We start from the raw sequence: 17,902 nt of genomic DNA on the forward strand, positions 1-17,902 counted from the left end.
GTTTCACAGTACATTATGTAAAGAAAGCTCTTTTGGAATTAGAAACCTCGTTCTGATGCTGAACTATTTGATAATAAAGTGCTTATTTGCAGATAATAGGAGAAATGTGTGGTTTTTTAAATCCCTAAGCAGCAGCAAAATTTTATCAACCTGACATCTCTTAGATTTACATAAATCCATTTGATATAAGCTTATTTTTGGAAGCAGCTACTCAGATAAGGTATCGTAGCAAAGCCCACCCTGAAACATAAATGGCATATAAACAAACATAATTACCGTTCGTATTCTTGATGTGACTGCTCTTTATTGGTGAGGTCGCTTTTGGTTTTGGTTTTGGTTTTCGAAGATTGATTGAGAGTGCGCACGCAGAGGGAGAGGGAGAAACGGATTCCCCACTGGGCAGGGAGCCTGACCCACATGGGGCTTGATCCAGGACCTTGGGATCGTGACCTGAGCCGAAGGCAGATGCTTAACCTACTGGGCCACCCAGGTGCCCCCATGAGGTCACTTTTGAATCCTTAGTTCCTTTTTATCTGTTTTTACAGACCTTAGCTGATAGAGCCAACGTGGCCTGGATGTCTCTAGCTCTAAATCAGAGTCCTGTTCTTAGAATTATATAGTCTTATTCAGCTATTTGTTATTTTAAGTCTGCCATATATACCATTTGTTTTCATTATTTGGTAGCTGTGCTATTTTATCCACCAAAGAAACATCCAGACGTGGGATTGGCCACAGCTATCAGCTCGGGCAGCTGGACAGGCGCAGGCTGCGTTGCTGACTGTCCCCACTCACCCTCCTGTGCCCGCAGCCACTGACTGATGCCTTTCCATCCTCATAAGCTCTTCCGAAACCTCTTCCTTTCTTGCCTATTTCTCACAGGGTCTTCTGAAACTTCCTGATGCCTCTTTCTTTTATGAAATCATCTCCTGTAAAAATCGGAACACTTAGAGGGAACAGGTACATTATTTAGGCATGAAAAACGGCCTGCCCTTTACCGCACGCCACAAGGGGTCAACAGCTGTGCTGCCAGAGTGCCAGTTACTCAGAAGGGTTGGATGGACTTTTACCCAGATTTTCTAAGCTTTGCTATGTGTAGGTTTGTACTGCTGTCTCTCTCAGTTCTTATCTCTGTGTACAACAGAATAATCTATGGAACTTCTACGAAATACAGATCTAAGGATTGCAATTCAGTACATTTAAAAGCTCCCCAAGTAATTTTGATGTTTAGCAAAGGATGAAAATCACTGTTTAACCCTTAAAATCTGGGACTGCAAACAAGAAAGGGCTAATTAGACCAGCTGAGAGATGACAGATGAGTCCCATGGATACAGCCCCGAAAAATACATTCCTTTCTCTCTGGTCTTTGAAGAGACGCTTGCCATCAACACTCCTGTATGAAGAATCACAACGCTCTGTTTCTAACAGTTGAGTGTTTGTAGAGCCCCAGAAACCTTGCTCAGTTAGGAATATGTGAGGGAACAGGTACATTTTTCATAATGACACTGCATCAGAGATGGATGAATCCTTTATCTTACATAAATTCATCTCTGATTTTTCTATCCTGAAGTTCTGTTTCCTCTCTGCTCACACAAGGAAGTTCAATGATTAAGTGCTTCCAGTATAATTCCAATACGACGTACAGAGAAGGGTTAAGATTTCACAGGAATACCATCCTCTGCGGAGAGAGGTTTGTGAAGGTACTATTTAATGCTTTTTAAAACTAAAGGTTAATGTTCTTCAGCTGAGACCTGAAGAAATTGCCAGCCGTTCCGGATCAAACGTGATTTTTATTTAGAGGCAGCATTCCTGACCAGTGATAACGAAAGGCAACAATGATAAACTACATAGTCTTGTCTTGTTTTTTTGTTTTGGTTTGCTCTATTAGCCCTCCCCGTGCTATTGTTACCACAGATAGGTTGGGAAGATTGCAAAGAAAAATGAAAAATCATATCTATTATTTCTAATTCAGTCTTTGCCAAAGCATAAAGACATAAACCATACTGATTTTCTCTCACTACATTCCGTTGAAATCATGACATTTTCTGTTGAGGAAATAAGTGAGGTTGGTCTGTGGCATAAATTTAACTTTTATATTAAACCGTCATTATCTTATATGCCAATGCTAGTATATAAGTATACTCCCAAAATAACCAACACAGAAAAAGATTTCTGAGAATATCCAGCTTCATATTAAAAGAGCTTGTTTTAAATCCATTCAGACATTATACAGTGTTACCAAGATATATTTCTATGTAAGATGCTATCCTTGTGGTAGAAATTTGCTACTTCTAAAGGCAAGGATTCCTGTTGTCCTGTAAAATACATATTTAGTCCAAAGGAAAATTCTACTGAATGAATCATTACTAATGCCATGGACGCTAGCCCAAAAATGAGGAACAAAAATATGCTTTGACAGGCAAGTTTCTTTGAAATCGTCCAGACGGTAATGGAAATAGTACATAGGGTTTTTCTCCCCACCATTTGCACCAGAAAACTGTCATAAGAAGTAAACAAATATATGAATTTGAACTTGTCCTTTTTATTGTAAAGAGCATTAACTGCTAGAATACTAGATCTCTGGAAGTGATTAATTTTCTATCTAATCCCGACTAAAAACTTCAAGTGTCATAAAGGCTGTTTGATTTCACCTCGCATCACGTCAGATTCCCATCCGACAGAACTACAGTCGGCGGAGGTATGCTTGCTGCTTCTCCTGCTCTAAGCTCTTTGCCTTTCTTCCTTCAGGAACAAACACGCCGCTGTTCTGGGAGGAGAGAATGTCATTTTCCGCCCTGTTTTTGAGAAATCCTATTACTTAAATTCGAGGTATTCCCTTATCTGAAACCCTTGGTACCAGATACATTTCATGTTTTGGAGTTTAGTCCGTACGGTACATACACTCCCTAATATGTAATACCCGGGCCGGGCCTAGGGCCAAGCCCCAATCAATGTATTAATATTTTTGTAGTGAAACAAGAATGTTCCGACTAAGTGGGATAAAGGCTTAGATATGGTTTTGATGCCACATAATTTTTGTCACCAAACACACAGACCACTTGGGTTTTTAAGCTTTTTATTTCAGAACTGCAGATAATAGACTGTGGACTTGCGATACCTATATCTCTGTCTGTCTCTATGTATATACATGGGATGTTTGGCAGGCAAGGCCTTTGATATATAAACTCTGCATGAGATGAACAGAGATTCTGGCTTCCCCACTCCATCTCTCACAACTGTCTATGTTTCTCTGACGCCCTATTGCCCTCGAGCACACAGGTGTATTCCCACCTCCAAGCACGGCCTTTTCTTCTCTGTAGACTGTCTTCCCATCCTTGTATGACTTACTCCCTGGCCTTTTCCAGGTTTTGCTCAAAGAGCATCTCAGGCAGTGTTGCCCTGTCTTACATTCTTAAATTCCTTTCCAGTTGGCAGTCCCTAGCCTCCTTGCTGTGCTTCTCTGCATAGCGCTTAATATAACCAGACACACTATTGTTCATTTATTCACTTGCTCCCTGTCCCTGAAACTACAATTAGACAGGAAGCTCCACAGAGATGGAGATCTTGGCTCTATTTATCTATTGCTGTATCCCTTACATTTAGGGCTGTGCTTGGAACATGGTAGGTACTCAGTATATGACATATTAAAAGAGGAAGAGAATATTATTTGTCTCCATATACTTGGAAAAATATGCAAAATACTTTTTTTTTTTTTTTTTTGGCTACATATGAGCTTCTTCTAGGTGCTAGAGCTCTAAAGACCAGCCAGACTGATGCTTCCCAGCTGAGCAGGGAGGTTGATGCCGGGATGAGTAGACAGGCAGTAGGCATGTTAAACAAGGCAATTTCTGATGGTGATAAATGCTGTTACACTTCTGAAGGAGACTAATATGATGATACAGAGTAAGGATTTTAGCTTGTGTGGTCAAGGCAGGCCCCCGAGCTGATGAGCCCTGAAAGACAGGAAGGAACCACCTATGCAAAATTCTGGGGGAAGAGCACTCCAGACAGAAGGAACAGCAAGTAGAAAACCCTGAGGCAGGGAGAGGCTTGGTATTATGGGAGGAAAGGTCAGTGTGGCTAATGCGCAGCGAGCGGGGAGGAAGTAGCACGAGAGGAGGATGCAGACGTGAAGAGAGGCAACTTCCCAGGCCATGGTAACTAGCGATGTGAATCAGTTTATATTTTAAAGGAATCACTTTTGCTCTTCAGTTGAAAGGGAAAGAGGAAAGAGAGGGAATATGGAGACCAGGTAGACGTCTAAAACAGTGGTCTCAACAAAAGCAGATAAATGACTCTTTGGGTTTTGGCTTGACCAAGTAAGTAGTTAGTAAAATGGGGAAAGAGTAGGGTAGAAACAAGGTACTTTGATTTGATTTTGATTTCTATTTTGGTAATTCAGGGGGTGGGGGCAGAGAGTGAGAATCAAGAGTTCTGCTGGCTGTGAGGGCTCTGAACTCCATGAAGAGGTCAGGCTGGAGAAATGTATTTGGGGATCATCAGCATATGAAGCCGATTAAAGGTTAAGAATGGATGAGATACCAGGAGAGAACTCAGATATAGAAGAGAACATTAGGGCACTTGATACAAAGAATACAGCAGACCATTAAGACTCTTAACAACTAATTTATTTTAAAATAGACAAACTATTAATCGTAGAAAATAGTAACATAGCAATTTTAAATGTACAGTTTTAACCAATACAAAAAAGCGATAAAGCAATATCTGAAGCTTTATTTAAGAAATCCCCGTACAGGATCTCTGAAGTTCCTAAAATTCTGGCACTAACTCTAATGTGAACTTCCATTAGCAAAAGATCCAGAAATATGGTAGCCCTTGACCTAAAAGCTAACTGATTTTTATGATATTCATGCAAAAATTAATGAGGAAATGGAAGAAAGCTCCTAGTGCCTTGTTATAACTGCCAAAAATAAGTTTGAAACTTAACTGAGCATAAAATTTCATTTTCTAACAAATAAGACCAGATTTCTTTTTAAAAAGAACTCTGAGTTTGGACAAAGTGATTTTCCTAAAAGCTAGCTGATGCTACCTTAAATATCACCTATTTTAAATTATACCATCTCTAAATAAGTTAATCACACAAGATAGTTTAAATACACCTTTAGGTGTCGGGGGAAAGCGCCTCGTTTTCTAACACAGCTGTTTTCATTTGAAGCTTTTGCACAAAACCAGATAGAAACGTGAATGCCTAACCCAAAGACCTTTGATTACTTGCAATTTTGGAGTAGAAATGATGTGGCTTTGAATACGCCAGTGTTAGACCATACTGACTTAAAAAAAAAAAAGATAGACAACTGCCAGTTCAAAAGATACATGGAAGACATGTACAACTCCAGAGAAGACGCCCCTTCCCAAATTTAGGAGGGCGGAGTAATTGCTGAGATGCAATTAGACAAACCTCTAAGAAAGAAAAAATTAAGGCTCCTGTAGTTAACAGTCTATTTGTGGAATGAAATTATTTAAATCTTGATTCTTCAGGACCCAGAAACATTAGAAAGTGCACTTGGGATATACTGTCTTAGGGCCCTCCAAGCAAAGCTCCAGCTGGACACTTGATTTTCCAAGTACTAGATGGCTACCTCGTGAATTCGGTGATCTGAATGGTATAGAAACCAAGAGTACTACGAATAACTCTCATTTTAAAGCATGAATTGGATGAAGAAAAGGATCAATAAATTCTTACAAATCCTGAGGTATGAAATCTGTATCAGTAGTATGACACCATCATTTGTTTATACTTTGTTTTCTGCTTGTGTTTAAGAACTAAAATTTATAAAACAAGCACACAGTACATCAGATTCCATTAGTAAACTAAAATCTAATGTGTAAAAATTAGTGATTTTTTTTTCTAGTTTCTAATATCTGTTTTAGCAGAAGAGTTCAGGATCATTTGGGTGAAGGGGGAGTAGTCAGCCAAATTGCATTTGGAAGACAGGACACATATTCTAAGGGCGTTCATGTTAAATTAAAAAAATATATAAATATAAATTAATAAAAATAACAGCAAACATCACATATATGCCACAAGAAAAGACAAAGTACTCAAATAGGCCTGGGTTGTTTGGACCGCCACTCCCAGGGCATCCTCCCCGTTTGCAGAGCAGAGCAATGATACTTTGGAAATGGAAACATCTGCTACAACTTTTTAAATGGCAGTATTTACACAAGATTTTCAATCTTGTGCAATAACAAGTATATTCTACTGACTACGACATTGCAAGTGGCTTAGGAATCCCCTGCACGCACACTACACGCAAGCCCGTGCGCAGACTTGATATCCACCAGAAAAGCTGAAGATACGTATTCAATGCGGCCGTAAACAGAAACTGGGAGAGTCACACAGTGGGATCTGTGAGAGACCATGAGGCCAGAGGTGTACGCGGTGCCCACAGAGGTCACGGGACCCTCATTTTTCTTCCCTGTTTGAGGTATCCATGCTATCGTTCATTTTTTGCTTCTGCATTCGTGTTCGGGTAGATGCTGGAAAGAGGATGAAGAAATGTCAATAGCACTGATGGTGTTAGTTGACAAAGGGCTGCCATATATGTTACTCTTGTGCCAAATCGATGGAGTTCAGGGCCTGGCAAAGCAGTGGTTTCCAAATTTTTTATCATGAATTCTTTTCCAAGCATGTACCACTAAATTTGTATGTGTATATGCATACCATTTATGCTTGTGTCTAAATTCTAAAACACGCATAGCCCAAACATGAAAAATAGATGAGATAAAAATAGAAATTCTAGTATTTTCTCTATGCACCCAAAAGGTGGCCTCATATACTCCCAGGTGTGCCCAACTTTGCAGACCACTGCTGCAGAGATGCTGAGGTTGAGTTTGGCCCGGTGGCAGAGCAGAATGTTGGGCTGGCCCAGAATGGTCTGCTGAAGTGAGCGGTATTCTTCACGATGCAAGCAACTCCCTTGTGCTTGGAGACGCCTTGCAAAGACAGCAGCTCACGGCTCATTTAATTTCGACGTGAACGTTTTAAAGGTACAGTATTAATTACGGCATAGACAAAACCAGGAAACCTCTTTAAAAGAAGTTATTTAAGGGCGGCTCAGTCGGTTAAGCGTCTGCCTTCAGCTCAGGTCATGATCCCAGGACCCTGGGATGGAGCCCCACATCAGGCTCCCTGCTCAGCTGGAAGCCTGTTTCTCCCTCTCCTTCTGCTGCTCCCCCTGCTTGTACTCTCTCTCTCTCAAATAAATAAATAAAATCTTAAAAAAAAAAAAAGTTATTTAAAAAACTTGATTTTAGTGGTGGGCAGAGGCTCTTCATTTCAAAGAAGCACAAATTCACATTCGGAAAAGAAAGAAAAGACTAATTCTATGTCTTACCCCCCTGAGCAATCTAGCACTGTGTGATGGGTCTTTTTTGAATGCCATTCTTTGAGGAAAACTGAAGAATTCCTTAGCCCTAGGAGTCCAAACTCCTGCTGCTTCTCTCCAATTTGCAGCCACATAAAGGCCCTGAACTCCAGCCCGGCATCGGGAATTCACCACAGGGCGAAGGACGCTACTGGCAAATGTACCCACCACAGCAACTGAACTCTCCTCTACAAACACATACATATTTTTACACTTTCTGCTCCTTCTAAAATGGATATTTGTGAGCTTCAAAATCCTTCCAAATGTTTTCAAGGCCTCATTCTGGTCAGAAGCTTTGCGTCTATTTTCATGTACTGAGCGGAGATGCCACAACCACTTCAGAGCTCAAACGGGTAGATCAGTCAATGTAAAATCCAGAACAGAGATGCGTTTCTCATCAAAAATTCAAACTCTTGATATATTTAGTGTTGACTGTTCTCTTCAAAATAATATACATAGAAAGAATTTGTTTAAAAAATCAAAAGCATTCTTTTAAATACTTTGTACTTTAAATACTTAGTATTTATGGGCACATGTTTATAGAGAAGCCCCTTTTTAAAAAGTCACATTTCAGCTGGTATTGTTCTGAACATATCATATCGATTGATATGGCCTATGACCTAGGACTAATAGTTTTAATACTTATTATCTCCAAAATACGTGTCTTCTTTCCCGGTGCCAGCCATTCTTCCTGTGGATGGGTCCGGCTGCAGAGGGTCAGGAAACGTCACCCTCACCACCACGGCTCTCTCCCCGGGACAGCCCGGGGGCAGTCGGCAAGTGTTCGCCTTCTTCTTAAAGTACTTTCCATCTACTCTCCTTCGGTTAATCTTGGATCATCTCAGAGCGCTTAGGATAGGATCCCATTCGCCTTAATATTCCAAATTTACGTCACTCTGTGTAACTTGGAGAATGATTTGACGGCGCTCTTTAGCAAAATTCTGATCTCCGGTAACAGAAAACTTTTGCTTGACATTGTTTTAAAACTTGAAATTAGAGAAGTTCAATAACAGAGTAAAAAATTATTCTTCAAATAAGGGTGATGATGTTCCTATATGCTAATTTTTAAAACCTTTCCCTCTATCCAATGCTCTGAAAGAGTTCCTCATTATAGTTTTGCTCTCCTGAGGTATTTCTAACCACAGCCATTCATGCTGAAGATGTGGTTTCACTTCTTAGTATTTCTGCACTAAAGATTTTAGGAAGGGAAAGATGACCTTCATTTTGCGTCATACATCTAATCCACAAATGTCTGTGGGTAAAGAGTACATTCTTGATTGGATTACATTTTAAGTGCATAAGCGAGCGTGCTAATTTAGGGAATTATATATATTTATTCCTTTAAAACATGAAAAGGCTTTTTGCAATATAAACAATGGTTTCATTTATGTAGGGTGAAATGATAAGTACTTACTCATTTCTGCCAGTTTCTGTTGAAATTTGGACTCCCCTGGGAGATGTTTACTACAGATTTAAAAAAGAGAAGATATTTCATATGTATATGTATAGATGGAAAACTGAAATTTTCAATAACTATAGCGGTTCCAATGACTTACTGTATACTTATTTTAGCGAGTAGCTTTTAATTTCAAAGGCTTATAAACCATCTAAAATACAAACCATCACAAATTTATAATCTTTTGCATTTTGTCAGTGATTCTTATAAAACACCGTAGTTGTTTTTTTTCCAAGAGTAAGCATTTAAAAATCTAATGTTAATCATAACAAAATTTCATCAGTGGCTTTGTTAAAAAAAAAAAAGAAAAAAAAAAGATCAGATTGTTAACATCGGATACGTTCAATGAATTTTAGTAGATAGTCTATGATTTAAATGGTGTTAACTCTGGGATACATACCTATTTCTTTGAGCAATTTCCACAATTTTGAAATAAAATTGGTATAAAGGGGTAGAGCTGGCACTCTGGCTTCTCCACATGAGCAGCTCAGCTACGGAAAAACATTCTACAGCTGTTCCTACCTTCCATCGGCTTCATCTGATCCTTCAATATCAAAGCGTAGTTTTTTCAATGGTTTGGGAGGGTTGCTGCCTTCAGCACTTCTCTTGAGCACACGGTCGCTGTTACACACCATCTGGTTTATTTTCTGGAACTTCTCAGAAGTCTACAAATTACAGAATTCTTTATTTTAAATCATTAAATGCCAGCGTTTTGTAGTTAGCAACCCTTAATTGTAGTTGGAGGGGTATCAAAAATCAGGCAGAGGAAATATCTGCATTTTAATTTTCTGCTTTATTGCACCAGATGAGATATGGAAAAATCTTAGCATCAGTGTAACTACACCTAACTCTGCCCAATTAAATATCGTCCTGTCTCTCCGTATGAGGCTCCCCCCTCCTCCAACAACTCTGACTACTACTCTCAAAATCCTGGTTCCTCATTTTTGGAACTCACCTGCACCCAAAACCTGGGCTCCTTCTCAGAAGCATATAAAGTTGGAATGGCCTTCCAGAACCTTGTGGGTTTGGTTTGTTTTTTTGAGGGCATAACCAGGGAGAATATCATAAGAATCTAATAAGAAGTGAAATGTCTAGTCGATCATAATTTTGGACTCACTTTATGGATCTTATGTTGACAAGTCATATAGTTTATATATTTTAAACCATTACTGATATAGTATTTATTGAAATGCTAATTCATAGTTTTTTAAATAAAAAATCAGATATCAAAAGATTTCGAGTCCTTTCCTTATTACTAGAGATGATTTGAGATCTGTATCTTTTGAGGGAGAATCCTGTCACAGCAAAGTCAAGAAAGCTTTGGTAATAAATCCCAAAGGGGACGTAATACCTTATTTTACCCAAGGACAAGCACATGGAAAATTTCCATTTCTTATTTGCCTACCTTAGGACTAGAGTGAGGGGATTACCTCAGAGATGTGTAGGAACATGTTCATCTGAACTAAAAAATGAAGCCAAACTATCAGTAGAAACCAGGTCCCATTTGACTGACTGATTTGACAGTGAGATTTAGCTTTACTAATTGAGCTGTCTTTTTCCAAAAATTAAATGAGACAATTTTTCTTTTTTTTAAGATTTTATTTATTTTAGAGAGAGAGTGTGTGTGCTCATGAGCAGGGGGAGGGGCAGAGGGAGTGGAAGAGAGAGAGAATCTCAAGCAGACTCCAAGCTGAGTGTGGAGCCCGATGCAGGGCTCAATCTCACAACCTTGAGATCAGAACCTGGGCAGAAATCAAGAGTCAGATGCTGAACTGACTGAGCCACTCAGGTGCCCCTAAAGAAGGCAATTTTCTAAAAATTAAATGCAAAAACATGTTTTGATGGAAATAAGTTTAGAGCACATATATAATATGAAACTAAATTCCTGTGTATGTATTAAATTTATAAGATTTTTAGTTATCAGCTTTAAAATATGTAAGTTCATATAACATTTTCTCAATTCTTTTAGAGGTTATAGCAAGCAGAAAAGTTTGAGGACCACTACTCTATACGTATCCAGATCCAACCCTACTTAACGTGGTCACACATGTCCTTTGTGAACCCTGACAGCTGCAGCCTACCTTGAGCTAAATGTCACAGCATTTACTATTTGTAACATACATTTTAACACTTGGTCTTTTAGTGTACAAACTAGTATCTTTCTCTAATCATATTTGGAGCAGTGGGGTAGGCTGACTCTAGAATGGGTCTCACTAATCCTCACCTCCTAGTTTTCATGCTTGTATAATCCTCTCTTCCCTGAGTGTGTGGGTTGGACCTAGTGTTACCTTGCTTCTGAAAAAATATGACAAAAGTGATGGAATATCACTTCCAATATTAGTTACAAAAAGACTGTGACTTCCATTTTGCTCCATACCTCCTTCTTTCCCTCTCTCTCTTCTTGCTCTGAGGGAAGCAAGATGACATTTGTGAGTAATGAGTGGTTCCATGTAGAGGCTCAAGTGACAAGGAACTGATGGCTTGGAAAAATATATGTAATGTATTATATAATCTCAAAGGATGTTTAGAAAACCTCTTTGAAATTCACCAATTACGAGTATATCTTGAAATTAAATCTGATTTGAAAATAAGTCTGCTATTGATCTATTTTCTAAGTTCTATGCAACATGCCTTGCTGAGGTGTTTGAATAATAGTTATTTGTCAGTTCAAGTTACAGAAATCTGCAATTTCTTTTACAGTTACAGTGCATGCCCTATATATCATAGAAAGAAAATACTCACCCCAAATGATTCACCAATTGATACTAAGATTCTGTCAAGATAAAATACAAATTAGTAATGAAGGTCATATATAACTGTGCAGAGATGAACACAGATCATTCTGAGCTATCAGAAATACCAAATCAAAGGTTTGTTCTACCCTAGAACCACAACAAAATTCCAGTCATTAGGGGTTTATTCTAACAGTGCTAATTTAATCATACACTGAGCTGGTCTCTTAGATTTTTAAAGAATTATATGCCTGAAAGAACATTTTTTGCCATTGTCCACGTTTAAAGAAGGCAAAGGAAAATTTTAAGTTCACCCATACTTAATTCTTCATAACTCAATGGGTAAGTAACCAATTAAAATTTCACATTTCCTCATTAAAAATTCACCTAACAATTAGCAAAAAGTTACAGCATTAATAATCAGAATTCTAATTAAGATCTCTACTGATATATGGTAAAGTCTGCTTATCATATATACTAGAATCAGAAATCTATTAGTCTGCTTGTCCTTGTTTGAACCATATAATTTATGTTCTTTTGTTTTTATTTGAGTATAGCTGACCCACAATGTTACATTAGTTTCAGGTGTACAACACAGTGATTCAACAAGTTTATACATGATGCTGTGCTCACCACAAGTGTAGCCACCATCTGCCACCACACAGCACTGCTGCAGTATCCCTATTCTCCCTAGTATCACTACTCATTATGTTGTACCTTTCATTGCCTGTGACTCACTCATTCTATAACAGGAAGCCTACATCTCCCACTAACCTTCACCCATATTGTCCATCCTTCCCTGCCCTCTGGCAACCATCAGTTTGTTTTTTGTATTTAGGTCTGATTCTGATTCTGATTTTTATTTATTTTTTTGGATTTCACTTATGAGTGAAATCATACGGTATTTGTTTTTCTCTGACTTATTTCACTTAACATCATATCCTCTAGGTCCATTCATGTTGTCTCAAATGGCATGATCTTAAACTTTTCAATGACTGCATAATATCCCCTTGTAAGTATATGTGTACATATATTTAATGGCTGCATAATATTCCCTTGTACGTATGTGTATGTAGATCTAGATAACTGTAACACATCTTCCTTATTCATTCATACATCAGTGGACACCTACGGTGCTTCCATATCTTCAATATTGTAAATAATGCTGCAGTAAACACAGGGGTGCATATATCTTTTCAAATTAGTGTTTTCATTTTCTTTGGGTAAATACCCAATAGTGGAATTACTGGATCATATGGTAGTTCTATTTTTAAGTTTTTGAAGAACCTCCACACTGTTTTCCACAGTTGGCGGTACCAATTTACATTCCCACCAACAGTGTATGAGGGTTCCTTTTCTCCACATCCTCACCAACACTTATTTCTTGCCTTTTTTATTCTAGTCATTCTACAGGTGTGATTTTCACTATGGTTTTGATTTGCATTCCCCTGATGATTAGTGAGTTTGAGCATCTTTTCATGCGTCCATTGCCATCTGTATGTCTTCTTTGGAAAAATGTCTATTTGGATCTTCTGCTCACCTTTTAAATGGATTGTTTATTTGCTATTGAGTTATAGGAGTTCTTTTTAAATTTTTAAAATTAACTCCTTATCGGATATGTGGTTTGCAAATATTTTCTCCCATTCACTAGGTTGCCTTTTCATTTTGCTGGTTTCCTTTGCTGTGCAGAAGCTTTTTATTTTGATGTAGTTCTACTTGTTTTTTTTTTGTTTTTTTTTTTTTGCTTTTTGTTTCTCTTGCCTTAGAAGACATACCTAGAAAAAACGTTGCCGTAGCTGATGTCAGAGAAATTACTGCCTGTGATCTCTTCTAAGAGTCTTATGGTTTCTGGTCTCACATTTAGGTCTTTAATCCATTTTGAGTTTATTTTTGTGTATGGTATTTAAAAGGTGGTCCACTTTCATTCTTTTACATGTAGCTGTCTAGTGTTCCCAGCACCATTTATTAAAGAGACTGTCTTTTCCCCTTTCTCCTTTGGCACAGATTGACCATATGATCATTAGTTTATTTCTGGGCTCTCTATTCTGTTCCATTGATCTATGTGGGTTTGTGTGTGTGTGTGCCACTACCATGTTGTTTTGATTACTACAACTCTGTAGTGTATCTTGAAACCTGGGGTAACCTCCAATCTTGTTCTTCTTTTTCGAGATTGCTTTGGCAATTGGGGGTCTTTTGTGGTTTCATACAAATTTTAGTATTATTTGTTCTCGTTTGTGAACAATGCTTTTGGTATTTTGATAGGGATTACATTGAATCTGTAGATTGCTTTGGGAAACATGGACCTTTTAGCAATATTAATTCTTCCAATCCATGAACATGGAATATCTTTGTATTTGTGTCATCTTCAATTTCTTTCATCAATGTTTTATAGCTTTCAGATATAGGTCTTTTGCCTCTTTGGTTAAGTTTATCCTAGGTATTTAATCTTTTTGGTGCAATTGTAAATGGTGTTGTTTTCTTTGTTTCTCTTTCTGCTACTTCAGTATTAGTGTATAGAAATGCAATAGATTTCTGTGCATTAATTTTGTATTCTGAAACTTTACTGAATTCATTTATTCTTGTCGTTTTTTTGGTATAGTCTTTAGGATTTTCTACGTATAGTATCATGTCATCTGTAAGTAGTGACACTTTAACTTCTTCTTGACCAATATAGATGCCTTTCATTTTTTTTCTTCTCTGATTGCTATGGGTAGGACTTTCAGTACTATGTTAAATAAAAGTGTTAAGAGTGAAAATCCTTGTCTTATTTCTGATCTTAGAGAAAAAGCTCTCAGTTTTTCACCATATTATTTATCATATGGGATATATGGTAAGTTGTGGGTATTTCATATATGGCCTTACCATCTTGAGGTAGGTTCCCTGTAAACCTGCCTTGTTTAGAGTTTTTGTCATGAATGATGCTGAATTTTGTCAAATGTTTTTTCTACATCTATTGAAATGATCATACGATTTTTATTCTTTGCTTTGTTGATGTGGTGTATCACATTGCTGATTTGTGAATATCGAACCACCTTTGCACCCCTGGAATAAATCCCGCCTGCTCATGGTGAATGATATTTTGATATATTGTTCAATGCAGTTTGCTAATATTTTGTCAAGGATCTTTGCATCTGTCTTCATCAGGGTTACTGACCTGTGCTTTTTTCTTTCTTTCTTTTTCTTTCTTTCTTTCTTTCTTTCTTTCTTTCTTTCTTTCTTTCTTTCTTTCTCTCGGTGGGGTGCTTGTCTGGTTTTGGTATCAGGGTAATGCTGGCCTTATAAATGCATTTGGAAGCTTTCTATCCTCTTCTATTTTTTGGAATAGTTTGAGGAGAACAGGTATTAATTCTTTTTTAAAATGTCTGGTAGAATTCACTTGTGAATGCATCTGGCCTGGACATTTATTTTTTGGTAGTTTTTTGATTACTGATTCAAATTCATTACTAAAAATTAATCTGTTCAGATTTTCTGTTTCTTTCTGATTCAGTTTTGGAAAATTCTATATTTCTAGGAATTTATCCATTTCTTCTAGGTTGTCCAATTTGTTGGCATACAACTTTTTGTAGTAGTCTCTTATAATCCTTTGTAATTCTGTGGTGTCAGTTGTTACTTCTCTTTCCTTTCTGATTTTATTTGGGTCCTTTCTCTTTTTTTCTTGATGAGTCTAGCTAAGGGATAACCAATTTTGTTTATCTTTTCAGAGAACCAGCTCTTGGTTTCATTCATTTTTTTCTACTATTTTTTTTTTTGTCTCTATATGCCATTTATTTCTGCTCTGATCTTTATTATCTCCTTTCTTCTACTCAACTTGGGCTTTGTTGGTTTTTCATTTTCTGATTCCTGTAGGTGTAAGGTTATGTTATTTATTTCAGCTTTTTCTTGTTTCTTGAGATGGGCTGTATTGTTGTGTATTTCCCTCTTAGAACTGCTTTCACTGCATCCTAAAGATTTTGGACCATCTTATTTTCATTTTCATTTCTCGCCATGAATTTTTTGTTTCTTCGATTGCTTTGTTGGCCCACCGGTTGTTTAGTATCATGTTGTTTAATCTCCACATGCTTGTGTTTTTTCCAGTTTTTTTCTTGTGATTTATTTCTAGTTTCATACTGCTATAATCAGAAAACATGGTTGGCATGATTTCAATCTTCTTAAATTTATTGAAGTTTGTTTTGTGGCCTCATATGTGATCCTTTCTGGAGAATGTTCCATGTGCGCTTGAGAATAATGTGTATTCTGTTGTTTTTGGATTGACTGTGCTACATATATCTGTTATGTCCATCTGTTACAAAGTGTCATTCAAAGACACTGTTTCCTTATTGATTTCCTGCCTGATCTATCCATCGATGTAAGTGGGGTGTTAAAGTCCCTTACTACTATTGTATTACCATCAATTTCTCTCTTTATATCCACTAATATGTGCTTTATGTATTCAGGTGCTCTAGTGTTTGGTATGCAGATACTCACAAGTGTTATATCCTTTTATTGGATTGCTCCCTTTATCATTATGTAATACCCTTCTTTGTCTCTAGTTACAGTCTTTGTTGTAAAGTCTATTTTGTCTGATTTAAGTGTTGCTACCCAGGCTTTGTTTTGTTGTTGTTGTTGTTGTTTGGTTTTTTTTGCTTCCATTTGCATGGTAAACATTTTTCTATCCTTTTACTCTCAGTCTGTGTCTTTATGTCTAAGGTGAGTCTCTTGTAGAGACTCATATAGAAGGGTCTTGTATTTTTATCCATTCCACCACCCTATATCTTTTGACTGGAGGATTAGGCCATTTACATTTAAAGTTATTATTGATAGGTATGTACTTAATGCTCTTTTGTTCCTTGTTTTCTGGTTGTTTTTGTAGTTATTCTCTGTTCCTCTCCTCTTCTCTTGCTCTTTTTCTTTGGGACTGATGAGTTTCCATAGAGTTTGTTTGGCTATCTTTCTCTTTATTTTTTGTGTATATATCATAGGTTTTGAATTTGTGGTTGCCATAAGTGAAATATATAATTTGTTTTTAATAATAAAGCTGAAAAACAGCATTAGCCTCACATAACAAGGATATAATCATATGCACATGGAACTAGTAGATATATTTTATTGTACTCCAATTCCTTGATAAGTGGACATCATTCTACATATATTTCATTAAGCAGAATACCTAAATATGCTGGATAAATAGAATGTTAAGATGCTTTCTAAATGCCTGATCAATGATTTATCAAGATTTTGAGATTATGACTTTTTTGCTTAAGAACCTCAACCAAGAAGTGATTTCACTAAGTTCAGCAAATAGCCATCATCATCATCATAAGCATACTATGGATCAATTATCATTACCTAAGTACACATTTTCATGTGGCAATGTGGGGCTGTGTAAATTAAATATATATGGTGTATATCTTAGCAACTTACAATGTAAGCTGTAGATATCATACACAGATACTATAAGAACAGCAAATAAAAGATGGTACGGGGTGCACAAGAGGATTTACATCACTTGCCAATTATTTTCTACTTTATCTCTTCCTGTAGTTTCAAATTTTACCATGAGTGTGCGTTACTTATATAATTAAACACCCTACACAAATGTTTTCTAAAAGGCTAATATCTTCCCTTCTCCCTGTTTTTCTTGCCTATTAAGTACAACTCTATGAGCTGACAATTTGAGGTGATAAGACTACATTAACTGTACTAGCTAATCTGCCTACCACTCTGTACAAATAAAGTCAGTTTCAAACAGCCCATGATAACATATAAGTCAATGGAAGCACTTCAAAGCCACAGAGCACTTGTGGTTGGATGTGGAAGATAATATAATGATTTGTAGTTGCACAGAACCTTTCATCTAGGAATTTACAACAGCTTCATACTCATCTTCTCCCTAATCCACAGCACCCTTCCGAAGTAGACATGACACCTGCCCCAAGTGATATAAGGAAGCTGTAGGCAGAATTAAGGATGGACTTCTGAAGACTTAATTTACAGTCATCTACATTTAATCAGTCATCTACATTTTTATAACAAAGCAAGATGAACAGGTTCACAGAGTTTACAGGACATTCAATAAAACTACAGAATAAAAATTCTTAACTAAAAGTAATCACTTTGCTTAGCAGACTGGCTATTTAAAAAAATATGAAAGCGATTTTAAACCTACTATAAAAATTGTTCTTTGTTCACAATAGAACAGACCCCAGCAACCGGGAAGGTTGAGGACTAAATTTGCAAACCCACTTAAGTAAAAAGATCATCTTTTTTTCCTGCCAAATTCCTATCATGTCACTTAATGTAAATAAGTATTTTTTAAGTAAAGAAAGTTTTATATTTTTGTGCTTGGATCA

The 17,902-nt window shown here is 37.1% G+C and overlaps 1 protein-coding gene across 1 annotated transcript in view; it reads right to left on the reverse strand.

The window, feature by feature from the left end:
- Positions 1–4,607: 4,607 nt before the first annotated feature.
- The window catches only part of RB1 (RB transcriptional corepressor 1), a 155,015-nt gene continuing 141,720 nt past the window's right edge, over positions 4,608–17,902 (reverse strand). Inside the window, exons 24-27 of the mRNA XM_040622773.1 lie at positions 11,584–11,614; positions 9,364–9,506; positions 8,800–8,849; positions 4,608–6,498 (exon numbers count right to left, since the gene is read on the reverse strand). Of these exons, the coding sequence (XP_040478707.1) occupies positions 6,425–6,498; positions 8,800–8,849; positions 9,364–9,506; positions 11,584–11,614 (298 nt within the window). The 3' untranslated portion in view covers positions 4,608–6,424. The remainder of the gene's footprint in view (positions 6,499–8,799; positions 8,850–9,363; positions 9,507–11,583; positions 11,615–17,902) is intronic.

Source organism: Ursus maritimus, unplaced genomic scaffold (assembly GCF_017311325.1).
Source record: "Ursus maritimus isolate PB19 unplaced genomic scaffold, ASM1731132v1 scaffold_10, whole genome shotgun sequence".
Lineage (NCBI taxonomy): Eukaryota > Metazoa > Chordata > Mammalia > Carnivora > Ursidae > Ursus > Ursus maritimus.